The 26501-nt window shown below is 46.0% G+C and overlaps 1 protein-coding gene and 1 long non-coding RNA gene across 5 annotated transcripts in view; one reads left to right on the top strand and one right to left on the bottom strand.

The window, feature by feature from the left end:
* Positions 1-2190: 2190 nt before the first annotated feature.
* SCAF4 (SR-related CTD associated factor 4) overlaps positions 2191-26501 on the top strand; it is a 29884-nt gene continuing 5573 nt past the window's right edge. The window contains exons 1-20 of one of the 3 annotated variants that reach the window (XM_053931482.1): positions 2191-2262; positions 9946-10029; positions 10591-10635; positions 11079-11240; positions 13305-13440; positions 15641-15780; positions 16258-16434; positions 16650-16750; positions 17261-17308; positions 18412-18520; positions 18854-19021; positions 19620-19705; positions 20460-20650; positions 21575-21675; positions 22645-22758; positions 23459-23615; positions 24412-24566; positions 25333-25495; positions 25592-25672; positions 25755-25943. In XM_053931482.1, coding sequence (XP_053787457.1) covers positions 2233-2262; positions 9946-10029; positions 10591-10635; positions 11079-11240; positions 13305-13440; positions 15641-15780; positions 16258-16434; positions 16650-16750; positions 17261-17308; positions 18412-18520; positions 18854-19021; positions 19620-19705; positions 20460-20650; positions 21575-21675; positions 22645-22758; positions 23459-23615; positions 24412-24566; positions 25333-25495; positions 25592-25672; positions 25755-25943 — 2437 coding nt within the window. In that variant the 5' untranslated portion in view covers positions 2191-2232. The remainder of the gene's footprint in view (positions 2263-9945; positions 10030-10590; positions 10636-11078; positions 11241-13304; positions 13441-15640; positions 15781-16257; positions 16435-16649; positions 16751-17260; positions 17309-18411; positions 18521-18853; positions 19022-19619; positions 19706-20459; positions 20651-21574; positions 21676-22644; positions 22759-23458; positions 23616-24411; positions 24567-25332; positions 25496-25591; positions 25673-25754; positions 25944-26501) is intronic. The other 2 variants (XR_008428465.1, XM_053931493.1) reach the window with 2 other exon arrangements.
* Positions 2994-6077, bottom strand: LOC128781702 (uncharacterized). Of its 2 annotated transcripts, none has more exons than XR_008428471.1 (2): positions 4607-6077; positions 2994-3781 (listed from the first exon to the last, which is right to left on the bottom strand). It is a non-coding gene; the product is annotated as an uncharacterized LOC128781702 (long non-coding RNA). The 2 variants fall into 2 exon arrangements; XR_008428470.1 differs by having other exon boundaries at positions 2994-3784.

Here is a 26501-nt window from a genome sequence, read left to right on the forward strand (position 1 = left end):
AAATGATCATCCTCTGCAAGAATCCTCCTGCACAGCACGTAGAAAACAATCTGCAGAGTGGCCACGGCGCAGTCTGTGCGTGTGTGGGTGTGTTTATATATATATATATATATATATATATATATATATATATATATATATGTGTGTGTGTGTGTGTGTGTATAAAATGGTGTTGTTATTGCTAAGAAAATGGAACAGGTTTCCGTGCTCTCACACGCGCTTTTCTGACTGAAAAGAAAAGCAGCCTGGGGAGTTTTGGATGCAGGCAGGGCTGAGTGCTTTAGCTGAGAGCACAGCAGAAGGTCTGGAAGCGAATCCCGAAAATAAAGCTGTGATAAGAAGTGGTGCTGTGGGCAGTGGCAGGTGAGAGGGACAGCAGGGCACGAGGGGCACTGACCGCGGCTCTCTGTGCCAGGCACTGACACCGCAGTACAACAAAGAAAAAAAAAAAAAACAGAGGTGATAAAGCCTTTTTCAGTGGAAAATAATCTTGAAAAAAAAAAAATAAAATAATAACCTCACCGTCTCAAAGTGCTGCAAACTGCCGTTGGGATTGTTGTGGCTTTAAAAACAAACAAACCCCCAGCAACCCGCGGGGATTTTGTCCTCTGAATGCAGGGACACGTCAGCTCCTTGGTCCTGAGCAAGGAAACAAGAGTTCTCTTGTGAAGCAGCGAGTTCCTGGGCTTTGTTCTTGAATCTGCGCCCCTCCATCAAAGCCAGCTTTTATCCCGTGAATTCACAGCGGCCCAGGATATTTGCTGACACTCCTCAGACTGAGTTTCAGGGAGAGACAAATTGTGTTTTTCCTGGTTTACCCCTCTTAGTGCGGACATCAGGGCCATCTCCTGGCCGCTGCAGGCACTGGCGGAGCAGCAGTAAATGGAAAAAAAAATTTAAAAACAAGCTGGAAATCTGAGGTGTGAAGCCTCTCAGGAATGATTTGCACCCAAATACCCGGAAAGTTTAATAGAAGCCACAGGTTAGGATTTGATCAGTGCTTGTAATCACCTTTATCATCTGTTATCATCTTCGACCTAAGAGTTCTCTCTTGCATAGGATTTCTTCCTCCTCCCTCACATATAATACAATTAGATTTCTTTTTTTTTTTTTTTTTTTTTATCAGTGTACTGCAAAACCAAAAATGTTTACAAGCTGATTAGTCGCACACTGCTTCCCAGGTTTAAATGCTCCGTGCGTACATCCCACAGAAAAGCACCGACGGGAGCCGCAATGTCACTGTACCCTAGGGCTCAGTGTCACTGTACCCACCGAGCGGCCCTAAAGGCCTTCTTCTGGACCGAGCCCGGCCCAACTGAGCCGAGCTTAGCTGAACCGAGCCGGGTTCGGCCGAACCGAGCCGAGTTCGGCCGAACCGAGCCGAGTTCGGCCGAACCGAGCCGAGTTCAGACGAACCGAGCCGAGTTCAGACGAACCGAGCCGAGTTCGGCCGAACCGAGTTCAGCCGAACCCAGCCGAGCTGTGCCGAACGCAGCGAGCGGCACCGAGTTCAGCCGAACCGAGACGAGTTCGGACGAACCGAGCCGAGTACGGCCGAACAGAGTTCGGCCGAACCCAGCCGAGCTGCGCCGAACGCAGCGAACGGCACCGAGTTCACCCGAACCCATCGAACCTAGCCGAACCAAGATGGGCCGAACTCACGAGCTCAGCCGAACTCGGCCGAGTTCATACGAACCGAGCCGAGCCGAGCCACAGCAGCTGCGGCCTGCTCTGAGGGGCGGAACCGCGGCGCCTGTGGGGCGTGCCGGGACAGCGGTGCCGTCCCAGGGGCTAGGGCAGTGTCGGTGACGGTGACAGCGGCTGAGGGCACCGGCGTGGCCGCTGCCGCCATTCTCTCCCACCTCCCTCACCCCACCCCGCCACAGCGGGGGCGGCGCTGACATGGCGCCGGCGCGCGCCGAGCCGAGCCGAGCCGAGCCGAGCCGAGCCGAGCCGAGCCGAGCCGTCACGTGGCCCCGCCATCCCTCCCGCCCAACCTCTCGCGTGGGCCGGGAGGAGGCCCGGCCGATCCCGGCGTGCACCGCGCCTCCCCCCCCTCCGCCCCCCCCCCCCCCCGCCCGTCGCGCGGTCGGCCCGGGCCGCGCGCTGCCCGCGAGCCCCGCCATGGCCGCCGCCATCATGGCCGCGCCCTGAGGGCACCGACCGGCCCCGCCGCGCCGCCCGCCCGCCCCGCCCGCCGCCTTCCCGCCGCCTCCCGCCGCCAGCGCCGACATGGAGGCCGTGAACGCCTTCAACCAAGAGGTGGGAGCCGGGGAGCGGGCGGCGAAGCGCGGGCCGCGGCGCGGGGGGGGGGGGGACACACGGCGGCCGCCATCGCGTCCCCTCAGCTCCCCGCGCTTCCGGCCGGGCCCGGCCCCGCCGCCTGCGGCCTGCGCGGGGAGCGCCGGCCCGTGCCTGCCGCCGGGCGCGGAGCGGTGCTGCGGGGGAAAATGGAGGCGAGCGCGGCCGGGCCGCTCCGCGAGGCCCCGCGCGGGCCGGGCCGGGCCGGGCCGGGCCGGAGGCGGTGGGGGCGAGCCTCGGGCCTCCCCGCCGGCCTCCGTCCTCCCGCTGCTCCCTCGCTTTCCTCCTGGCAGCGCCGCGGAGCGGCATGCCGGGCTCCCGGGCCGGATCCCTGTTGGCAGGGCTGCCCGGGCGGGCTCGCTGTCGCGCGGCGCCCCCGGCCGTGTGTGCTGCTGGGGACCGGCGGTTCCCGGTGGTGGCTTGGCGAGGGAGCCGCGGCACGGGCAGAGGCTGCCGGGGCAGGGAGGGGGCTCATCCCTCTCTGGGAACGGCGCCTGGGATGGGGCTCGGGGATCGATCCCAGTTCTGGGGGCTGGGCGGGTTGGAAAGCGTTTACTCGCCTTTCCTACCGCACAGAAGGTCCCTCCCTGTCTTCTTCTGGTTTTGTTGGGTTTTTTTTTGGTGTGGTTTTTTTTTTTTTTTTTTTTATTTCTTTGTCAGCCGAGAGGAGTTGGAAGCAAAGAGGACCGTGGTTGTTTTTTGCATGATACATAGCAACTGAATTCGGCCTCTGCTGTATAAAGTTTTTGACACGTGACTTCAGTATGATTATTAATTGCTGTTAGTTATACCTCTGCCTCAGTTGGACAGCGTGGCTTTGCAGACCATCCGTGGACAGAAAGTCACTTGAAGCTGAGCCAGAGCCTGTTCCCAGGTTCGTGTTGGCGGCTGGCTGGCTGTGCCTGCCTGTTGCACAGAAACAGGAGAAATGGCAGCTGCTCCCCTGTGATGGACTCAGGCTGTGTAAGGCTCACTCTCTGCAAGGCTTTGTCGTGCACACACCTGAGAATGCCCTCCTCCTACCAAAACCGTGCAAGAGCAGAGGGAAAGGCGGATAGCTTGCAGCTTCTCTTAATGCTTTGTTTATTTGCCAGTGTTTGGGGGGTTTTGAGCAGCCCTGAACCAGTGGGATGGCAGGGTGCAAAGCCACCTTCCCCAAAAAATTCGAACCGCGCACGTGTGCCATTTTCAGTGTTGATAGAAAGAGGGAGCAGCAATTTGTTAATTTCCTGCCTCAGTGTGAGCAGTGGTCCTGGCAGAGCAGTGCTGCCGCCAAACCCGGGTGGTGCAGGCAGTGCCCCGTGCCTGTCAGACGCTGCTGGTGCTGAAGGGTGGCTGCAGAGCAGAAGTGGTGCTTCTGGGGATCCCGTGACTAATCCGTGTCCTGGCAACGGGCGTGTTTGGATCCGTACCTCTTCCTCTCCACGTAGGAATGGCGGGACGCCTTCCTTCGGTGCAGTTAGGAATCCTGAGAGAAACCCTGCTGGGGGAGCAAAGCACTGGGTTTCAGTTGGATCTCAGATCCGGGGGAGAGAAGTGCACTCGCAAAAATCCCTGTTCTGGACTCCTTTGTACGCCTGAGTGCTTCTGTGCAGCTACTGGTGTGTGCAGCAGCACGTGAATAACTGCAGGAGCTGCGTGCTTCCTGCCCTGTTCCCTCTCAGGAGCTGTGTTTGTGGTGCTGTGCAGGACATAAAGTCCAGTTCTCAGGCTGCTCCCTTCCCTTTTGCACCCCTGTTGCCTGGGGCTGTGCACCCGGAGCACGCAGGCTGACAGGAGCCGAGAGGAGGGTCAGATTTACGGGCAGGTATTGTTCCTTTCTGGGCTTTCTCAGGGACAGAGCAGTTGTACCAAAGCTCTGGGTGTTGTTCCCACAGCGGTGGGGGTAGCACGGGCTGCTCAGCCTGGGAGAGCTCATTTGTGAGGCTTTCAGAGTGCCACTCCCAAGCCACTGAAGAGTTAATTCTTTTACTGGGAGTGGAACAGCTTCAGCGGTGAAGATGGGGCAGCTACAGAATGCCCTACAGGAATACAGAATGCCCTACAGGAATACAGAATATCCTACAGGAATACAGAATGCCCTACAGGAATACAGAATACCCCAGAGGCCCGGAATTCCTGCACTTGCTGGCTGTACAGTGCCACTGCAGCCAGGGAATTGTGGTTTTACCATGGCAGCTCCAACTGCAGTTTGGTGCTGCGCTAGCCACGTGTGGTAGAAGTGATTCCCTGCTGGCTTTGCTTCCCTGGAGGTGGCCCCTGCCAGCTCTTTGCCACTCTGCCTGAAAGAGGAGATGCCACTCACTCCGTCAGGTGGTCCCATTATTTGGAGCTTTTGGGAGGGTTTGGAGTTGGTGGCAATTTCTCAGATGGTGGGGGCCCAAGTTCAAAGCGTGGCTGTAAACCTGGTGTCCCCTAAGCTGTGGGCTTGGTGTCCCCTCTTGGGCAGAAGGGCTTGGGGAGGGAGAAAAGTGAGTTCGGCTCTGGCAGCGGGTGGGAACTCCCGGGTTGCGTAATTGACGTTGGATTGTGGTGCCGTCGCCAATCCTGTTCTTTGGACCTGCGTTTGAATGCAGCTTTGCCAATAAGTGTCCTCGTCCAAGTCCTCGTGTTTCTGCAGGAGCACGCAGGGGTTCTGTATTGGCTGCTTTCTTTTCATGCAGCTGTACTTCGAGCAGGTGCTGCCAGCTGAATGGGTGGGATTTGACAGGTCTGTAGTGGAGTGGGTTTTCTCTGAGGAGTTTGCTTTCACGAGTTAGAATTCATGTGCTGTTAGGTGTATATGTTATGTTACAGTAATGATACAGTATAAATAAATCACAAAAGGTACTGGATAATGGGACAGAACTTTACACGGTTTTAAGAACAAGCAAACATTTTTCTTAAAAAAAAAAAAAAAATTAAAAATCACACCCCCAAAACACAAACAATCCCCCCCCCACTGAACCCACACATCTGCCATATAAATCCTTGAAATGTTTTAGTTTAGGAGATGCCTGTCCTTTTCTTTAATCTGGAAAGCTTGAGGCATAGTTTACTGGTTATAAAAGTTAGAAATAAAGATTTTTTTTTCTGCAGTCTTGCTGCTGGAAATAGAATAAAGTCAACTTTCCTGTGTTGTAATCTTCTATTTGTGTTGAGTAATGCATGTCATTCACTTAGTCCTGTGCCTCAGTTGTTAATGTGTACCCCTGAAACAATTGATACCCCACCTAAAAGTGCCTAGAGGCAAACAGATGAGAGGTGCTGGTGGCTGTTTATTTAAAGCTGGAGCTGCACATTCCTTCTTTGCTGTTTGCCCATCCTTAGGGCACTGGACAGTTGAGGTTGGGATCCAGTGTGGCTGTTTCTGCCAATGGCAAGGCTTTATTTTGCCCGTTCTGTGACAGCCTTCCCCTCTATCCTGAGGAGCTATAAATAGAGGCTAGCAGGATATCCTTCCCAGTGGTTCTCCAGCAGTTACTGGAGCTCAGGATCCCCAGTGAGGCTCCGTGTGCACGGAAAAGGAGAAGGACACAGCTACCAGCATCTGGCTGGAGTCCCTTGCCTCTGCCCTGAACTTGTTCCCAGGAACATTGGAAGCTGTGACATTCTGGTAGGGATTCCTGGTAAGAGAAGTAGTGAGACAAGCAGCTTTCCAGGAGATGTGCTGGGCAAAAGAGCCCTGCACTGATCCCGAAAGCTGCCTTTCCAGAGCACATGAGTAGAAAACAAAACTCCATTCTGTGCACTTGCGTGATGTCATTTTCATATGCGTATCTTTTGTGAAGATGTTTCTCCCCAGTGATTCAGGATTTGTGAATGGTCTTTCTGGGCCACAGAAGTAGCCTAGTTGATGAAGTGCTATTGAGCTTCATTGCCTGGGGGTCATACCTGGTCAAAATCAAATCTCACTGTATTTTCCAAAGAATGCAGCCTGACAGCTCTGGATGTTATGGTGCTCTCTTACCTTCAGCAGCACCTAATACTTGCTGTGCTTCACAGCTGGTGGTCAAGCATTTAAAACTTGCATTGATCTTCTGAGATACAGCTTAGCAACAGATCCTTCTCCTTCCCTTAAGGAAGAACCGGGACCTGCAGAGGAAAGGAAGCAGTGACTTTTATAGAGGAAGGAAAATGTATGGAGCTGACAGAATTCCTTTTAGAGATCTGGTCGTGCACTAACAGTAAAGGTGTTTTGTTAACAAAACAGTGCAATATCTGTGCTTGTTTGTCGTGTCCTCCACGAGCCCTTTGTTCCTGTACAGGAACAAGCAACTGCAGTTATGTCTGTAAGTCTCTGGTGGTTGGCTGGGTCGGGTGGTTTCTAAATGCATGAATAAAATACATTCCAAAAGACAGTGAATGAATATGGAGCCTGCTTTGGGAAGGGTTGTTGGACACCTAAGGTGTGTTGGAATGGTTGAGGGCATGTTAGACTGCTCTGGAAATTGGAGAAGGGGAGGTTGGGTGAGGTGTCCTGACAATGACCTGGGTGCTTGATATCCACTAATGACTAACCACTGTCTGGTTCAGTAGCTCATGCTCCTCTCTGTGCAGCTGCTGTGCTCTGGGGTTGGTTTAGTGAGTGTATGAAATGGGCTCACAGCTCTTTATTTGTAAACAAAGACACCTTTTTATGGGACAGGCACTTGAGCAAGAGGGCAAAGCCAAGGAAGTCAGTTCAAGTCCTAAAAGGTACTTTTAGTGTGTTAGGTCACACTTAAAACAGATGGACTTAAGATCATACATCAAGGGTAAATTTTAAAGTAGCAGTTCTCCCTTTTACTTCAAAGCCCCCTGGTTCTCAGGTTTCCACGTAAACTAAACCATCACAGGGCATTAATTATAGAATGAGAGAAATTAATAATTTGCTGCTCAAAAGACTGAGAAGTAAAGACCATCAGCACCCTGTTCCTTGTGCCCCTCTGCACCTCCCAGGGCTCCTGGGCTGGAGCAGGGGCACAGTGGGAGCTGGAAGGTCTCTGTTCACTCTGCCCCGTGAGGAGCTCCTGCATTTCACACTCATTCTGCATCTGGGGACAGTCACTCTGTGCTTGGTCTCCCTTTTACTCTCCTGCTGTGGTTTAATAGCATTTTTACCCTGAAACTGAGCAGGTGAATTTTCTGCCTTTTGCATCCCTGGCTTTATAGGTACTTTACCATGTACTTCCGTCCTGCTGGGAGAAGCACCCAGAAATACTCTTAAATCCTTGTTTTGTACTGTGGCTTGAGTTTAATATCCTTGAACACCTCTACTTCTTTTGTATCAGCATCCTGTAAACAGGCAGTTAGGGGCAGTAAAAGCAGAAAGTCATTTCTAGCAGGTCACAGCATTCCAGGCACAGGTTCCTGTTGTGAGGCAGGACTTTGGAAACCTCTCAAGCCATAAATTTTCTTTGCCTTTGTTACATACTACTACCTTTTTTTTTTTTTTTTTTTTTTTTAATAAATAGAGTGTAAATTTTTGTGTCCATGTTGTTCCTTGAATTGATCATGGTGTCCTTTGAGAAACTGGTTGTATTATTGTGAAACAGCCCTCTGAAAACAATGTTTGGGTGACTGTTTTGTATATTGGTTTGGGAAACGTGTGTGAAAGAAGATCCAGGTCTAGTTGAACAAATGCAGCTGGAAGTACTGGGGTGTCTTTTGAGCAGCTCCCCCTTCCAACAGGGAGAAGCCACGAGGAACTAGGAAGGGAGGTAAATTTTAGCTGTAGCCATCGCTACAACATGGTGTTGACACATGTAACATACTGAGAATTACATAAAAATTGACTATAAATAGTTATTTGGTATACTAAGATCTTAGGTAATTTCAAAAAAGGAGCAGAATTCTGAGGTGAAATTCCAAGAGATGGTGGAGGAGGTGAAAAGAACAGGATAGGTGGATGGATGGATGGATGGATGGATGGATGGATGGATGGATGGATGGATGGATGGATGGATAGATATGCACACTCATGTATATGTGCCTTCATTCTCCCCGGCAGTTTATGTGTCCTTGGATTTTTATTTTTTTCTGTGTTTCCCCCAGTTGCAACATCCTGCTTGAGATACTTTTAAGACACTTCTTATTTTCTTGCAGCACTCCTTTCTTGTCCCCTTGGGCCCTGCTCTGAGCTCTCCCAATTTCCTTGGGGTCTCTCCTTGTGTTCCTGAAATACAAACATCAAAGCAGTGCTTCCACACCAGCTCCTTTGTTCTCTTTCTGTGGGACTGGATCCTTTCCTGGAGGAACCAGTTGCTTCTTCATGGGTAAAGGAGGGGATGTGGAGTGCCAGTCGTAATGCTGGTTGTTTTTCTTCCTCCCCCATCTCAGGTTTTGAGCCTTTTGGTGGTTAGGGTTTGGATTTTTCCCCCTTTCATTACCTCTTCAAACAGATTTTCCTGAGTCTTAATAATAGCACTGACTTTGTTCATCAAGAGTCTCTGCACTTAAGTCTAAACTGAAAACAAGTTTGTTTTTTTCTTTTAAAAACCCCCATCAGCTCACAGAGCCCGCTCTCCTCCTGTGTTTTTTCTGGCAGTTTTTATTTGTCCATACTGTGATCTCTCAGCAAGCAGGGATGTTAGCTGAAGTATCTCTTTACAGCTGAAATGGCTTTAAAACCCCAACGTTCTGGCACGAGAACTTGCATTTTGTGGGGATGAATAATGAGAAGTCATGGTCTGGTGTTGGTGTTGGAAATGGCATGTGGCTACCACTGTCTGGAAGGACAGTTTTCCTTCTTTCCTATCTCCTGGAATAGGAATCAAATTAAGAAAGTAAATACAAAATAAGAAAGTCAATTTCCTACTCCCGGTGTTTTCTAGGTGTAAGGCTTCCTTTTGTGCAGCTCGAAGCCCTGTTAGCACTTCCCTTCTCTCTGAGTACGTGGCCAATTTTTTTTATCTCCTTCATTGATGGTTTTTTTCCTTAACTGAGACAGTGGATAAATCTGTGTAAGTTGGTCACTTCACCAGTATCTTGGAACTTCAAATTAATTAATAACATAAGAGACAAAGTTTTAAATGACATCTTACTTTCCGTTACACTGACAAATGAAGACACTTTGATTATCTTACTGTGCTCTGTGACAAATAATTGATGACATTTTTTACTTACATTCAAAGGCTCAATTTTTTCTTTATGATGAAGACGAAAATGGAATTATGTAACACAAACCAATTTTTTTCTGTGATTTGTGAGGAATATTTCAAGGTAAAAGCAATTATGTGTGTATGCTCAGCTTTCTGTGTCCATCTCTGTGTGCAGTTCTGGTTTCCCTCAGTTTCTGAAACGTGGAGCTAATGCTTATTTTCAGTTACGGCCAGTGTCAACTATAAAGATGACACATAACTTCTATATACTTCATATAAACCTCTATAAACTTCATATAATACCTATAACTTCTGCAAATGTTCTCCTTGAGGAGTGAACCTTTCCCCTGGGAGCCATTTGGAGGGTAAGGCAGCCAAGTGTGCCGAGCAGTTCTTTTTAGCAGTAACCTGGTAAATGCTGCTTTCCTTGGGTTTGTGAAACAGCCACTTCTCCCAGGGCCAGCCAGCAGCGTGGCCATGCACCCTGTGGGATGGCAGCAATCAAGTCACCCACCTGAAATGTTGTTTTTGCTTAATTGTTGAACTTCAGAGTACATTTTTAATGTTTGTTTCCTCTGTTTAGCTCTTCTCACTGATGGAGATGAAACCTCCTATTTCCCGAGCAAAGATGATTCTCATCACAAAAGCTGCCATTAAAGCTATTAAGGTAAAGTACAACAAAACAAAGATGAAACTGTAACAGCAGCAATGTTTTATTATTTCACTTGTAAGTAAATACTCAGGATTTCCCAATCTCAGCTTTATTCTAGTTGTTGTTAAGGCTGTTGTCTAGAAACAAGTGGGTGGTGAATATCATCCCTTGGTTTTAGACTAGGAGCAAAATGCCAGCTTGATTTTTTTTTGAGTCGTTGCTTTTTCATGCTACGCCCACTTGAGTGTTGTGATTTTTGTGTAATAAAACTAAATATTGCAGGATGCAACTGCACTTTAACATGTGAAACCAGTGTGGATTGCAGAGAAAATAAATCCAGAAAGCTTTCACTAGTACTTGGCGAGCTCTGTACCTTGTGTGCACACTTCTGGCTTCGGTCTGGGTTTCCCCCATGGAGTATTTTTCTCAGTTTGGGAACATTCTGCTTTTTGCAATGTGTCTGCAACGTTCTGTAGCCTTTCCAAAGTGGTAGTAAGCACAAAGAGTTAAAATGCTTCTAAAATGATGTGCCACTGCTGAGGAAATGATAAATTAATGGATGTATTTATTTTCCAGCTCTACAAGCATGTTGTCCAGATTGTGGAGAAGTTTATCAAAAAGGTAAAAAAAAAAAAAAAAAAAAATTGATAAAACTATCTGCATGCCTTGCTGGATATTGCTAAGAATGGTAGTAAATAACCAGAAAGGCTTCTGTTACTTAGGGCTTGAGGGAGGAAATTCTGGTTCGTTAGGTATCCCTTTGTCTGTGTAAGTTCCACATTGTAGTTTTCCACAATACATTAAGGAGGGGAGGAAAGAAGTAAATTTGAGATTTCCCACCTTCCCTACAGCAGCTGGGGAGGAACCTGGAGGTGCCAAATTCTAATGAATCGTCACTAAGACCATAGGTATTTCCAGGGAATGCAATGTTCATGCCTGCCTGGGCAGGACGAGGAGGGGGCTGGGGTGCAGAGCAGTGCTTCAGCCCCAGAGCAGGTTTGCAGGGGGGCTCTGAGGGGGCAGTGGAGCCCCTGCCTGACTCAGGGTCTCTGTGCTGTTTGCAGTGCAAGCCGGAGTACAAAGTGCCGGGCCTGTACGTCATCGACTCCATCGTCCGCCAGTCCCGGCACCAGTTCGGAACAGACAAGGATGTCTTTGGGCCAAGGTTCTCCAAGAACATTACTGCCACATTCCAGTATTTGTATCTGTGTCCATCTGAAGACAAGGTAGGACGAGCCCCTCAGGTGTTGCTGTGCACTGGTGGGGTGCTGCCTTGGTGCTTGCACTCCTGTGGCCGTGATTTGGGGGGTCATCAGAGGTGACAGTTCAATGCAAATTCTGGTTAAAATGTATTTTGCCTGACCTCGTCAGTCTTGTTTTGCCTATGCAGAGACTTCAGCAGTGTGTCTGAGTGTGCCAAAAGTTCTTGAGGCTCCTTCAGACCTTCCTTTGGAAGGCAGTGTCTGCCACAACAAGAAAGCATTGCAGGAGAAGCTTTGCTTTTCTAGGCAGAGACTGTTCTGCTCAGAAATGTTTTCTAAAAAAATCATCATGTTGTTTTCTTCAGTCTTTTCCAATCCCATACCACTGTCAGGGCTGGTCTAAGGCCTCATTTTTCGTAGTTCTACTGTACTTTTTAGTAGAACAGAGGCTCAGAAAGTGGTGTGAATTCCTGATGGTCCAGAGAAGATGGTTTTTCTGACCTCTGTCAAAACAGACTCTCAAGAACAGTGTGTTTTAGAAGCTGCCAGTTGGTTTCCAGAAAATCACCTACTCCCTTTCTCCTTGTCAGAGTGAAATACTCCTTTTCTACCTGACGTCCTCCCTAACTCTCTAAATAAGCTTTTGAAAGGCTTTGATGCTCTGTAGTTTTCTAATGGGGAACATTTAGACCTTCAGTCATTGAATCTGATATTTGGGAGCTCCTGGGTTGATAGCCTGTGAAACAGAGCAATCCCTTCTCCTTTCTGTTTCTCCATTACCATTTTGTTCATCTGAGTGAATGAGACTGTTCATCTCCTTCATGGAACTACTTGAAATAGGGAATATTATTATTTAAAACACACTTGCTTTAATGAATTTTTAGTTCCTAAAAAAAAAAAATACCCTGATCTGCAGATTCTCAACAATGTAGGGGATCTCTGAAGAGTATAATGGTACTTTTTTTTTTTTTTTAACAGCCTTTCTGTAATATTAATATGTGACTGAAAATGAGACTATTACTCTAGTCCATTTTTTGGCCTTTGTATGATTTTCAAGTTCTCTGGAGAGATAGACTACCCAAAGCAATAAAAAAATGCTGCTGTTTTAAAGTTAACTGTTTTTCAGACCAAAATGTTACTTAAAAATAGACATTTCAGGTTTCTCTGTAATGGATGTTATTTTAGCAAACATTTTGTAAAATTCTTTAATCACTTAGTTAGAGGTGGATTTACATGGGTGTATATAACTGAGTCACAGTGAAAGAACAGAATCAATTCATTGGGACCAAAAGGTACTTAAAGCTTATATGTGTGCAGGTGAATGACTAAATCTGCAGAAAGGACAGCAATACAACATGTGCCTTCTACCTGCTTGCATGTTCCAGCTGAAGCACCACAGCTACTGAGACATTTTTGTTTGAATGCTGGGCTAAAGAAGGAAAGGCCAATTTCCAGCTTGTTCCTGGAAGCTGCATTGTTCTTCATGTCAAAAAAAAAAAAAAAAAGAGCTTAAAATAACAGCTGACAATCAGAGATTCTAAATTAATCCTGCAGTGATCAGTGAGGATGTTTCCCACTTGCTTTCCTCATCTTTGGATAATGATGGAGATGCAGTTTCTGGTCTCAACATAGAATTGGTTGGGTTAGGGATAATACCAAGCAAGGAACCCTCAATCTGACTTAGAGTGTTGTGGTAGCATTTTCTGGTCTAACTGCCCCTCTCTTCTTGAAGGCTTTCCAGCTCATCTTCCTTTTCCTTTTGTTCACGTGGGTTGGTTGTTTCATCCCTTTGGGACCACCTGGGTAGATGTGGGGCTGAAATGATGTCCTGGATTGTACATCACACCTGGATTTCTGACTGGCCAGAAGAGTTTCAGGGAAATGTCACAGATTGCTTTGACAGTAAAATAAGTTGGCAGTTTTTATCTTTGCCAGTTCAAAGGTGTTGCTGCCCTCTGTCACGACACAGGGTTTGTTAAGTTCGTGTGATTATGTCACGTGCTGTACAAACCTTCTCTGCATACAGAAGACAAAATGGTGACTTAAGAAAGCTGGATTCAGCACTGGTGCTTCCTTTTGTTTCAACAGAGTAAAATAGTTCGTGTTCTGAACCTCTGGCAGAAAAATGGAGTATTTAAAATTGAAATAATTCAGCCTCTCTTGGATATGGCAGCAGGAACCAGTGCCACTGCACCCATGGCAGAGAATGCTACTAACAATGAAGGTAGGAATGACATTTTAACTTCTGCTCTCAAAGGGCAAATGGCAACAGCTTGTTTGCTTTCAGCACAAAGTGCCAGCTCTTAGTACCAGCAGTGACATAGCAATAAAGTCAGCTTTGTCACAATGAGCAGCCAAACTCATTTTAAATAAGTGCTGATGCTGTACTTCAGAAATTATCAGCATGAGAATACTGACTTGGGAAATATATTACATGTTTATAATGAATATATGCATGTGTACTTATATATATATATACAGGTTACTTCAGTGTGCCCTCTTAAACAGATACTCCTTTTTCTTTTGCTTTGAAATATTTTTATGTGATTTCTCAATTTTATAATTATGATGTCATTTTTTAATGCCAGAATCCAGGTAGGTAAGTGGGATCTTAGATGTTAAAGAGCTTCATCTTCCTTTCAGTCAGCTGTCAGTGTCTGAGTGTGCAGCCCTGAAAGTCTTGGACTGGTGTTTCTCACCCAGGTTCTCAGAGAGAACCTTTGTGCCTGGGATTTTGCAGGGGCTGCTGGCTGAGAAGCACCGACCTGCAGAGCACAGCAGTGCCAGCCTGCCCACAGTGCCTGCACTGACCTATTTAGTGCCACAGCAAAGCTGGGAGCGAGCTTACAGGGAATATGCATTCCACAGCTCCTTCTTTCTCCAGACAGCTGCTTTTTGGCTCTGCACTCCGTGTTTCACACTGAGCTGTGGTAACCTCCTTATTCACTCTGCTCATGGAGTAGGACTGGGAAAATGGAATGGAGTGAGTGAGGTGTGGTGAGAGACAGCAAAAGAGTGAAATCATCTCCAGCTGTGTTCAGGGAAGTGTATCCCATTAAAGGTTTTCTAAACCTGGCAGTGCCAGGGAATGCCTTGGCATCCGAGCCTGGGGCTGTACAATTGAATTTTGGGACAGGTGAGGGGCACTGCCCTTCCAGCTCTCTCTCTTCTCACTAGTGATGAACATGTTGGCTGCCTTCTGCAGAGATCTTCAGTGAGGTTATTCAGATGCACCAGAGGGGGCAATTTGGCCCTGCAATAAATATGCTAATAAATAATAATAATAATATATATATTAATGCATGATGTGAAGTAGAGTCTGTTTCACCCCTAAAGACAGAGAGAAATGCAAATTTTCTCCCTTGAGCAAGCAAATATCCTTCTGAACGTATACAGGAAATAATTGGGGAGTTACTTTATATTTAAAAACAACACATACCTTTTTGCTTTATTTTTATGTTGCATTTCACTTCTGGGAAAGTTTTATTCAACACATTTGCCTGCGCTTGCTGCCTGTCAACACTGGAGTTATTTGAAGTGCAAACAGAGGAAGGGCTTTAAAAGAGTTGCTATTGCAAGGCAAACATGTTTGCTTAGTGTTTCAAACTAAATATTTCTGTCTGTGAAGTTTTTCTTTTAAACTCACTCCTTGTACAGCTTTATTATGTCCATTAAAACAGATCTGCTTTAGAATTGTTAGAGTATGTAGGATTATTGCTAATTTACTTGGTACTGGCAAGATGTTTATTAGAAAAGGTGTAGTAATGTAAGGCAGAGAGAATGGGAGCACTAATGGCATGTCTCAGATTGTGATCTCACAATTGTGAGTCTTTTCCTGGAAAAATGAGTAAAATATCATTTTCCTGGTGGGAGGATTTATCCATCAGCTGCAGGTGTGGCATGTGCACATGCAACAAACTTTATCTAAGAAAACTACCTCTAAAGTAATCCTTAAAAACCTTTAATTATTGCCAGATTTCTCTGCAAATGTTCAGTTACTGGTGGAAAATACTGAGAGAAACTCAGCTGCTCTTCCAGTGAGCCATGAGATGGTTGGTTTGGATCATTCATCCGAAAGGATGAGCCCAGGTCTGTGGAAGCAGAGCCACCACATTCAGGATATTGGAGTTCATTGTCTAATGCTGTTTTGAGTGAGAGCTTTCCTAAACCTGCACAAAAGAAACATGGAGCTGGGAGCTAAAATTCCATGTGGGACCAGCTTTTCTGTCTCAGTGCATCCATCCCAAGTGCAGGTGTGAGCAGTGAGCAGCTCATGGCAGAACGAGCAGAACATGCAGCTGGGGTGCTGTAAATAGGCCCTTTTGGGATAAACAGGGGGTTGCAGGCAGCAGACACTTGTTGTGGGGAGCAAGGGGGACGTTGTGGAGTCACCCAGCCCTTCCTGTGTTCCTGGAAACCCCCAGGCTCGCCGCCCCCTCCGGCCAAGGTTCCCTCGGAGCCCCCGCAAGTGACGGCGAACTCGGTGCCCGCCGTGCCGCAGCTGCCCAGCTCCGATGCCTTTGCAGCTGTAGCCCAGCTGTTCCAGACAACACAAGGACAGCAGGTAACCTGCTCACTGATCCCCTCCGGTTTCTGTGTGAAATGAGGGGGAAATGGTGGGACTGATAGCCTGGATTTCAGCTTCCCAAAGGTCCTCAGTGGGAAAGAGTATTTAAATTCTTCCATCCGGTAGTTGTGATAGTTGGCGATACTCAGTTTCATGTTCCTAAATAAGTAGTTAGGAATTGATGCAGTTACAGGGTTTCTGGAACAGGTGGAATATCTCAAAGAAAATGAAGAATTTTATTGTTCAGTCCATTTAAATGTTTGCTGTGTTGAAGGGCCTGAACTCTGCAATGTTGGGATCTACTGAATTTTGCCACCAAAGTATTTAAAAAGGGACTTGTGGTCTTGCTCCACAGTTCAGTCAGGTTGTCCCCTGCCACAGTCTGTACTGACATAAAATTTATATCCTACAACTCTTTCAGTATTTGGTGTTTATGTGAGGACATTCACTTCATACTGTCTCACGTTTCTGTAGCTCCAGCAAATCCTGCAGACCTTCCAACAGCCTCAGAAGCCCCAGTCACCGGTCATAGACAACACTGTGATGGCTCAGGTTCAAGCTATTACTGCTCAGCTGAAAACCACAGCAGCACAGCCCACAGAGCAGAAAGCTGCTTTCACAGCACCTGAGCAGAAAACATCATTTGACAAAGTGAGTCTTGGTTTGCATTTTCTGAAGCTGAAGAAATCTGGTTTTGGACAGTTTTTATTTTGTATTGGTGTATTGATTTCTATTTTTCCCCAATTCTAACCTTGTTTTTTGTTTCAGAGCTTACATTGGTTGTAAGAATGTGATAATAAAGATATTTTGGCTGCCAACTGGGTAAGATACAGAAAAAATAGTTGTCCTGATGTGGTTTCTTTCAGAAGCTGCTAGATCGGTTTGACTACGATGATGAACCAGAAGCAGTGGAAGATGCAAAGAAAGAAGATTCAGCTCCTTCCCCTTCGGTGTCTCAGCCAGCTTTGTAAGTTCTGTGTCATAATAAAACTAAGAAATGTCTTTAAACCTTTTTAGGTTAGAAAGTAGATTAAAATCCAAGTTTTTAATATAGCAGTTTATTGTTTAACTGCTATATTCCAAATTTATAACACTGTTAACAGTTTCTGGTGGGGTGATTTTTGTGCCTTGTTACTTCGGTGATCTGGTGTAGATCTATGTTGCCTCATTGGTGGAGAACTCTGTTCTGTAGAGAAAAACTCAGTTTTGGTTGCAGGATGAGTTCCCTGTTTTTACAGTACAGCTGAGGGTGTCAGAGCATCGCTGGATCAGCTGGATTGCTGTACTGGCTGGGGAAAAGCTGCTATTCCAAATGTTGTGGTAGTTTATAGTGTTCAAGAAATGAAAATTGGCTTTACAGTTTTATGTTGGCAAACATTCCGTCCCCACACAAGCGAGCGCAGGCTCCTGTTTCCCTTTTGCTGTGCATTATGATAAAGTCTGGAATGACATGACCACATCCCAGTTTTTTCCACAGGACCTCTCTCTCATTCAGTGCACAGGCTGGATGGTGCTCAATGCCGGGGTTAGTCCATATTTCTTTTTTCCCTGCTTCAGTACGTGGCCCCATGTCTTACTCTCTGTATCTGCATCTAAACCCTGCTCTCAAAACCAGAAGCACTAACTCTGTCATCAGCTTTCTGACTGTGTCTCTCACCTCGAGCACTTTGTCCACGAGTAGTAGTTCATTTAAGGGTCTCTGAAGGGAATTGATAGTATTTGCCTTAGAATGCAGATGGAGCTCTGGAGTAGAGAAAGTTGAGGTAGGTCATAGGCACTGCTTGTGTCTGCCCAGCTGGAGGCTTGTGGGCATGTTTCTGTTCTGTAGGTAGTGCTTCAGGGCCTCTGTCCTTAGTGCCTCACAGCTGTGCAAGGTGTCCCTGAGGGTGGCATTCCAGTGTTCCCAGTCTGGGGCATGCAAGCTCAGTAATTCTCTCTGTAAAATACTGATCTCTCCAAAATCTTCTCAGAATTGTCTTCAGACACTGCAAAGTTACATTTCCCATCACCATCAAATTCCTTTATCCCTCTGAAATCCTGCTGAGTTTCTTGCACAGGCTGCATCCTGCCAGCAAGTCCTGTTACCTGCACAGACCTCCAGAATTCCCTGAGCACTGTCCATTCTGTGTGTTGAATCAGGAAGTGATGGGCATCACTGTAATAAACCTGGTGTGATACCCACCCCCTTCTACTCTGCCCTATTTCCTCCCAAACCAAAGTGTTTTCTTACTGCAAAAGTACAGCCAGTTTCTTTTCCTTGAGGAGAAAAGCATTGCTTCTTTTGTTCCCAAAAGAGGAACGCAAAGGAAGAGAATGAGCCTAAGGCAGAAAATCTTCCTGAGATGTTTCTCTAGGCTGAGATCTTCAGCATAAGTACAGGGGCAAGAGAGGCTCTAGCCTTTGTGTAGCATTTCTTTAAATGTGAAAGGACTACTCTCAGAGTGGAGAAAAGATCAGGAGGCCACTCTTTTTTCCTTTTCTTTTTTTTGTTGGAAACGGGATCATAGTAAAGATAATTGTTCTGTCTAAAATAACAGCAAGAATTTGTAAATGTGCATAGAAATCTGTGAAATAAAGACAAATCTGTGCATCTGCTGACTTGTCTCACCAAAATATTCCTGGTTTTAGTGGCTTTCCAGGAGAAGGCATGCAACAGCCAGTATTTCCTCAGCTCCCAAATATGGATCCTTTTCAGCAGCGGATGATGGGAATGCAGCAGGATCCGATGCGGCACCAGGTAACCCCAGGCTTTTCCCTTGTCCCCCTGTTGTGTTTTCCATCCTTTGCTGTTTTCTTTGGTGCAGCAGGAAGGAAGTGATTTTCCTGCTGGTGAAGAGTGAATGTGGCTTAGCCCTCCATCTTCCCAAAGAAACATATTTTCGGTGTCTGTCCTAGTCAGGCTTTGAAGGACAAGATTGTTGCTTCTACACCCAAATGCTAGGCCTGCTTCATCTTTCCCCCATCTTTTGTTGTGACTTTTGAGCAGACTTTAAACTTTACTTGAGCCTGCTGGGAAAGCAAATGTAATTCTTTCTCCTAGCTGGAATTCTGTGTTTTTTCTTCTCCCAAGGTGCCGCTTCCTCCAAATGGGCAAATGCCAGGTTTTGGTCTCCTGCCTACCCCCCAGTTCCCACCCATGGCTCAGCCAGTGATGCCTCCAGCAGCGCCAGTGCAGCCAACTTTCCAGTCTCCCTTCCCAGTCCAGGCTGAGCCACACCTGCAGAAACCCCACCAGCAGGTGAGCAGACCGACTCAAATGCTCTCATACATGTCTTTCCCAAATGTGTGTGGATTGTCCTGGAGCAGAAATGTCAGGATGACCAGGACACAGCTGGCTGTGAGGCTGGCTCTGCTGGGAGACAGTTGGAGAGCTCCAGAACTTACCCTTTACCCTTTCCTGTCTCCAGCATAATTCAGGCTTAAAGTAGTTTCTTTTAACATCTTGGGGAAAAGTTGCAGCAGATCTCACTTTGCCTGGGATTTTGATGGTGGAGCATGATCCACTGTCTGATCTTAAGGAATAAAATCATATTCTGTGGAGATGCAGGTGTTGCTGAAATGGGGTGAAATGTGGAAAACCAATAATTTGCAAAATGAAATGGGAATTGTGTAAATTATTTCTATGGTGCCTTTTCAATGGTTATGTTATGTACATGCAATCCTGGACCCTCTCCCTGCTAGTGACTGCAGAGTGAAGCTTTTGAGTCACATTACTCTTTAATTTCACACATTTGAATATCCAATATATTTTCAGTGCTGTTAATTTAGTCTGAGCATAAAAAGAAATAAAATGCGTGTCCTGCTCACCCATACCACCTGTCACCTTCATGTTTTAGGATATGGAAGTGGAACAGCCACCCATTCAGGAGGGAAAACGACATGTTTCTGACAGTAGGAAATCAAGATCTAGATCTGCATCAAGGTAAATGAGTGAAAGTTTTTTTAGGGCAGGAATGAAAAGCGGATTAGCTACTCTAAGATAATGAACCTCTAAAGCCATCTCCCTTCTAGGGAAAATATGATATCTGTGCAGTTCTCTCTCACTGGGAGAGAGCAACTTCCATGCCTTTCAGTCCAGAGTAAATTTTAGGGAGGCAGAATGTGATAGTTTAATTTGCCTGTGCTCTAAAAACACTTTTCTTACGAAAACATTTGTGATCTGTGACTTTGTGTGTCACTGAGCCCATGTGTCACATCTCAGCTGACCGAGCAGATCTAGCTCCACTCTCCATTTAGTTGCAAGTCCCCTTGTTCACCAAGCTCCACACTAAGTGGATTTCTCTGAAGGTCTTCCACACCTGGAGTGGTTTAGAACTTGAACATGGTGTAAAATACAATTTCAGTAGCAGAATTTATTTATAATCATTTTTAGCCACTTCTTTGTAAAAGCAGTAAACATTTCCCTCACTGATGCAGGTGTAACTTTCTCTGTGTTGAAGTGGACGCAGTTTTGCTGGTCAACTTCAAGACAAAATGAGTACACGATGAGAAATGGGGAAGTAATCAGCTGTTCGGGTGGGCTGCTGCAGTGATTTCCTGCGGTTCTAAATGCCCGTGAAAGAGCTTGGATCGCTGTATCCCCTTACCGAGGGAGCTCTGTGTGTATTTTAGAGCTGAGGCCGCGTGCCAGCGTCGGGGTGCCGGGCACTGAGCACGCGTGGCTCTGCTTCCGACAGGTCCCCCAAGAGGAGACGCTCGCGGTCGGGCTCGCGCTCGCGCCGCTCGCGGCACCGCCGCTCCCGCTCGCGCTCCCGGGACCGGCGCCGGCGCTCGCCCAAGTCGCGCTCCCAGGAGCGGCGCGAGCGCGAGCGGGAGAAGGAGCGGCGCTCCAAGGGGCTGCCCCAGATCAAGGCAGAGACCGTCAGCGGTGAGTCCCTTCTCTCGCTGCTCCTTCGGGGCGCTCCGCGCGTTCCCGTTACGCCGCTTTCGCGGGTTTTGGTGTTCCTCGGCTTTAACGCTGCTGCTTGGGGTTTCCGTGGCTCACCCAAACAACAGAAATGAACTGCCTTGTGATTCCTGGTGGGAATTTCGCCACACTTCCCTGTATTTCTTTACTCATAGTAGACGGTTTAGCATTTCTGGAGTATCTCCGAGTTAGAAATATTTTGGCTGTAAACCGAGAAAAGGAAAAGCTAAAACCCCATGTTTTTCTTTTCCTTCATTTGAGACATATAAGGTAAAGCAGACTGAACAAAAAGAATTTGAGTTAATTGTAAATTGTTACAATTTTTCCAACTATTCAGTCTTGTGTATCTCTCCATCCTGAAGGGGAGATTAGCCCTGGAAAACACACAGGCTGATGTTTGGATTTCTGATATAATCCTGGCTTTGCCAGCGTTCATAGCCCAAGCATAGTAGTTAACTTCTGAATATTCCTTGGGAGTGTGGAATCTTCTCCAGGGTCATCAAGTAAAATAAAAACATTCTTTCTTATATAAGAGAGACAAAAAAGTGAGGTGTTTGAAGAGCCAAGACCTGGTGAATGATGGTCCCAGGGGTGTAAAGCCTGCAGAGCTCTGGTAGCTGCTCAGCAGAAGCTCCCTGGCAGTGCTGTGAGATGTGGTGCTGCCAGCACCTTTCCCAGGTTCTGTCACGTTGGCTGACAAAGTGTGCAGTTCTGAATCTCTCAGGTGGAAAACCTGGGTGAGTTTCAGTGTTGCTGCTGTAATCTGCAGCCTGGGGGATACCTTGAGCTCCTTTCCTGGTTATTACCCTGGATTCAGCATGGGATAAGTGTTGGTTATCTGTGCTGTAAGGAGCTCTGACCACCTGTGCTAACTCTTGGTTGTAGTTTGCAGTACCACACTCTGGGTAGGACAGCTGGACAAAAGGACGACTCAGCAGGATGTGGGAAGTCTCTTGGAGGAGTTTGGCCCCATTGAGTCCATCAATGTGAGTAGAAGGGCTGCAGTGTAAGCTGCTCTGATATGCTTGGGTGCAGGACATCTCTCCAGGCTGCTCTGAGGCAGAGTTATTTCTGATACATCCCAAAGAGCTCTCATTTCCTATGCGTTGTGTTTTCGGTGTGGGCACTCCGATCATGTGGCTGGCTTGTACACAAACAAGAAGGGAGCTGCTTTGGTTTCCTGCAGTACAAAAGTGCTCGTGGGGTAATACAGAAGATTATCCCATTTTCATAAAAATCCTGCTTTCTCTGCAGGATGATGTCTGCAGAATTATATCCCATGCTTCTGAGTTCCTTGGCTGCTTCGTTTTATTTGATTATAGGAGCGTGGACTCTCAGCTGGTGTTCTTGTTGCTCTTCTGTCATTTTAGCCATAAACACGGAGAACTATTGTTTTATTTTGCTGTATTTAAGGTTATTTTATGTATAAATTATGGCTGTTCCAGTAAATTCAAAAATTTCATTCATTCAAACAAAAATAAGTGACCAATTTTCTTCCTATTCCCAAATTTTGTAAAAGAGCATAGGAGTTTTTCCCTCAAATTCATTACAAATAAAAATTCTTCCAAATCTGCAGCTAGAACTGAATGTGGAGGTGCAGCTGGCAGAGTGGAGGGGGACACTGTTGTGCATTCCAACAAAGTAACTAATTGCCAGATGTTAGAATTTACATGAACACTATTGTTTAGCAATTTAAAAGGATTAAATACGCAGCAGTCAGCTGTATTTTAGAGTTTTGGAAGTTTTCAGAAATTGTGGAAGTTTCAGTTCACTAAAAATGTGAATTTCCAGAATAAAGTGGCTTTCTTAGCCTCTTAAACTAACATTTCCTTCCATACTTCCACAGCCCCTTTTGGAACAGCCCCTGATGTCCCAGCTTGCTGTAACTGAGCATTTGTGTGTTGTTCACTGTTTTTTACCTGCAAAATGAACTTTTTCCCTCAAACCCCACACAGATGATACCACCCAGAGGATGTGCCTACATTGTCATGGTGCACAGACAAGATGCCAACAGAGCCCTCCAGAAACTGAGCCGAGGCAACTTCAAAGTCAACCAGAAATCCATCAAGGTACTGCTTGGAAACATCAGCTTTTCCAAAGCTGCTGTAATTACTGTCATCCTGTCTCATCTGTGCTGGGCTTTGGGGTATTTCAGACTCATAGGTGTTCTGGAGATGGTGTTCTGTAAAATCCTAAAAAAATACATCAGTGAACTGGTTTTGGAGAATTATTGTTCCTGGTCTGTAGTGGGATTAGTGGAACCTTGTATCAGTTTCCTTGAAAGATTGCCAATAATTATCTAATCAACAGAAAGGGTGTCCTTTTGCTCATTACAGGGGACTGGCACTGTGTGTTTCTTGTTGCCAGTTATTTGTCTCCTAACAGAGTTTCATTACATATGATAATCCTACAAAGAGTACTAATAAATAAGGAAATACACATTCATTAGTGAAGTTCTTCCTTCTGTAGAATGTCAAATTAGTGTGACACTGTCCTCCAAATGGAAATGGAATTAATCTCAGTGGCTGGGGATCATCAGAAGAAGCTGGCTTTATACATTTTTACAAATGGTGTGCCAAGAGTCAAGCCAAGAAATAGGAAGGAACTAAGTCTGCTTAAAAAAAAAAAAAACTTCCTTCAGAGTTTTGTACCTGTTTCACTTACGCTTTTTACTTTTTACCCTCAAATGCTGTTTTGTGAGAATGAAATATTAAATCCATTAAAATGGAAACATTTTGCTGACCACTTGTATTTCCCCCCTACCCCAAGATTGCCTGGGCTCTGAATAAAGGAATAAAGCCAGACTACAAGCAGTATTGGGATGTAGAATTGGGTGTGACTTACATACCATGGGACAAAGTCAAACCTGAAGATCTTGAAAGTTTCTGTGAAGGAGGAATGCTGGACAACGAGACCCTTAGTCCAGGTACAGTGTTACTGCATGTTTTGTTGTTGAACCTTTATTTCAGGGTTTGGCCATTCTGTCCAGTTTGCCCAATTAGCTGGTGATTATTGTATATTTGCTCTAATTGTAGCATCTCTTCATGCTGAATACACAAAAATCAGTTGTGTGTTTTAAACAAAAATGTAATGAATCATGAACATAATGTCAGTGTGTTCCAGTCCTCTCAGTGCTTTTCTCTTTCCCAAAATATCCCCTCACTGATCCCTCTTTGTGCTTAGCTGGCTTTTCCCAGGAAGTTCTGAGCGACAATAGGAGCTATTTCTTTCAGAAATTGAGTTTAAAGCTATATTTGACATTTTTGTTATTTTGCTGCAATTCTTTGTAGCTGTATTCTCCTTTTCCTTGTTTGAGACTTGAAGATGTTGGGTTTTTTAGAAATGAGTTCTCAAATTAGTGACAAAGCTGCTGCCTTCTTGCCTGAGAGCAACAGAATGAACGTGTTGAAAGCTTGTCCCAAAAAGCTTTACAGTTTTTGTCACAGATAATGTAACAGAATCCTGGGTGTGTATAAACACTGTCAGTGCAAAGGATTGTTAAATGACTACTGAAAGGAACAAGTTTATTTGCTGTTTCAGTGATTGCTGTGTTTAAATGAATTTGGAATTTTTATTGTCAGAAATAGTATAAATGCTTCTTAGCTCTGTGCTGCTTATTACCTGAGTATTTTCAATTAGGTCATTTTTGTAAACATGACTAAGCATGTTTCATGTGGCACTGCTTGTCTGACCTGTGTCTGTTGGGATTTTGTTTTGGACAGAGTGGAAGGGAATTCCCAAGAAGTCTGAAAATGAAGTGGCTCAGAATGGAGGTGCAGAAGCTGCACACAATGAACCAGTGTCACCTATTCCCAAAGCTTTACCTGTCCCAATTCCTGTTCCCATGCCTGCACCAATAACAGTACCTCCTCCACAGGTGAGAGTTGTTCCACAGAAACAAACAAAAACTCACTTTAAACAATAATTCAGGGAGGGAGGGAATGCCATGAATGGTAACTCTGTTCTCTCAGTCACAGAGAAATTACAGTAGAATCTTTGTTATAGAAGGGCTGAATTGCATCTTCAGGTTTTGTGATTGGCTTTTTTTGTTATTTGTTTTATTAATTAATGTTCCTCTAAAAGCTTTTCTTATTAGCAGATACTCTACCACTTTCATATCAGTAGTTTCTTGTCAGTGTTAAAATAGTAGAATCCCTTAAATCAGAGCGAATTTAAATTCAGAGCTTGATATAAATCAGAAATAAAGGAAAAGAAAACACCAGTCACTCCAATGCGCAAACTCAGGTAGTGAGAAAGAGGTTAGGAGAGGTTTTTAATTGCTCTGGAATTGTGAGCATGCCAGTGGATCCTGTCTGGAAATCCATCATGCTGGGTACAAATGAATCCCAGGCGCTGTGTGAGGGGTATGTGGCGGTGAGTTACCGACACGCGTTAGTACCCATGTAGCACAGAGGAAAATCCTTCTCCAGTCACAAAGGCAGACAGGGCTAGTGTTGGTATTTTCAGTGATGGCAGTTCCTGGAGTGCTCCTGCATCTTTGTGCAAGTGCCCCCTTGTTGCAGAGGAATTTGAGGTCGCTGAGATCTCCTGGTGGAGCTGGACAGAGATAGAGATCCCCAGAGGGACAGGGAATCACTGGGGCACTCTTGGGGTAACCCATCTTTCCCCTTCCTTTTTCCTAGGTTCCCCCACATCCATCAGGGCCTCCCGTGGTTGGTGCACTCCAGCCCCCTGCTTTCACAGCACCTTTAGGAATCCCCCCTCCTGGATTTGCCCCCGGGGTGCCGCCGCCGCCACCGCCTCCGTTCCTCCGGCCCGGCTTCAACCCGCTGCATTTACCTCCAGGTTTGTGGGGCGTGCCAGCCCGGGCCCTGCTGGGCCCAGAGCTGCACGGGGGGTTGTGCCAGGGGGGCACTCAGGGCTCTGCTGTGCTTTTTGTAGGATTCCTTCCTCCCGGGCCACCACCTCCCATAACTCCTCCGGTCTCTGTCCCGCACACTCCGGCAGTGAACATCCCAAACTGTAAGTGTTGGGCCCTGTGGAAGGCAGGGATCCTGCAGGAATTGCTGGCTGGTGTTCAATGTGTCCTTGCCTTGTTCCTCAGCTACAGCAACTGGTGGGAATGAGGACACTACAAAGGAGTCGTCTGTAGGAAATCCCATCCCAACAGTAGTTTCTGGAGGCAGAGGGAATGCTGAAAGTACTGACACTTCCAAAATCTATGGCACTGTTCCACCTCCTGTAGCACCTACCAATGTCCCTGCTCCTGTCACCCAGGCTGTTCCACTCCTTGGTAAGTTCCCTCTTGAGTAAGTTCTGCACTTCATTGTTCCCTACATTTTAAAAACCATTTTGATTTGGCTACTGACTTACAGTCCAGGGGAAAGGGAAGCACATTTTTCTCACCTTGTTGAAATTTCTGTCCTACTGTTGGCTTTGAAATCAATTTTAAAGGCTTAATTTTGCACAGAAGAAACAGTCAATATTTTTTACTACTGAAGATCTGTTTTCTGAAGAAACAAAGCCATGATGTGTAAGTTACAAATTCAAATGCTGTCCACTTTTAACAAGTGAAGGTTTATACAGTCTAGAAAACGAACTTACAGCAACACATCTGTATGACACAGGAACCAGGTTTCAGACTCAGCTATTCGATACATAAAATTAACGTGTAGGGAAACTATTTGTAGTGTATTTTTGAAATCTCTGAGGATGGGGTACATTCTTGTTACGTATGGAATAAATTGTTTTAATAGAACAGAAAACCAAAAGCTTTTACGCAGCCCTGCAGTAGGACAGGTTTTGAAACCTTTGTAAGAAGGTATTATTTAAATATTACCAAATGTTTTTT

This window comes from Vidua chalybeata, chromosome 2, assembly GCF_026979565.1.
Source record: "Vidua chalybeata isolate OUT-0048 chromosome 2, bVidCha1 merged haplotype, whole genome shotgun sequence".
Classification (NCBI taxonomy): domain Eukaryota; kingdom Metazoa; phylum Chordata; class Aves; order Passeriformes; family Viduidae; genus Vidua; species Vidua chalybeata.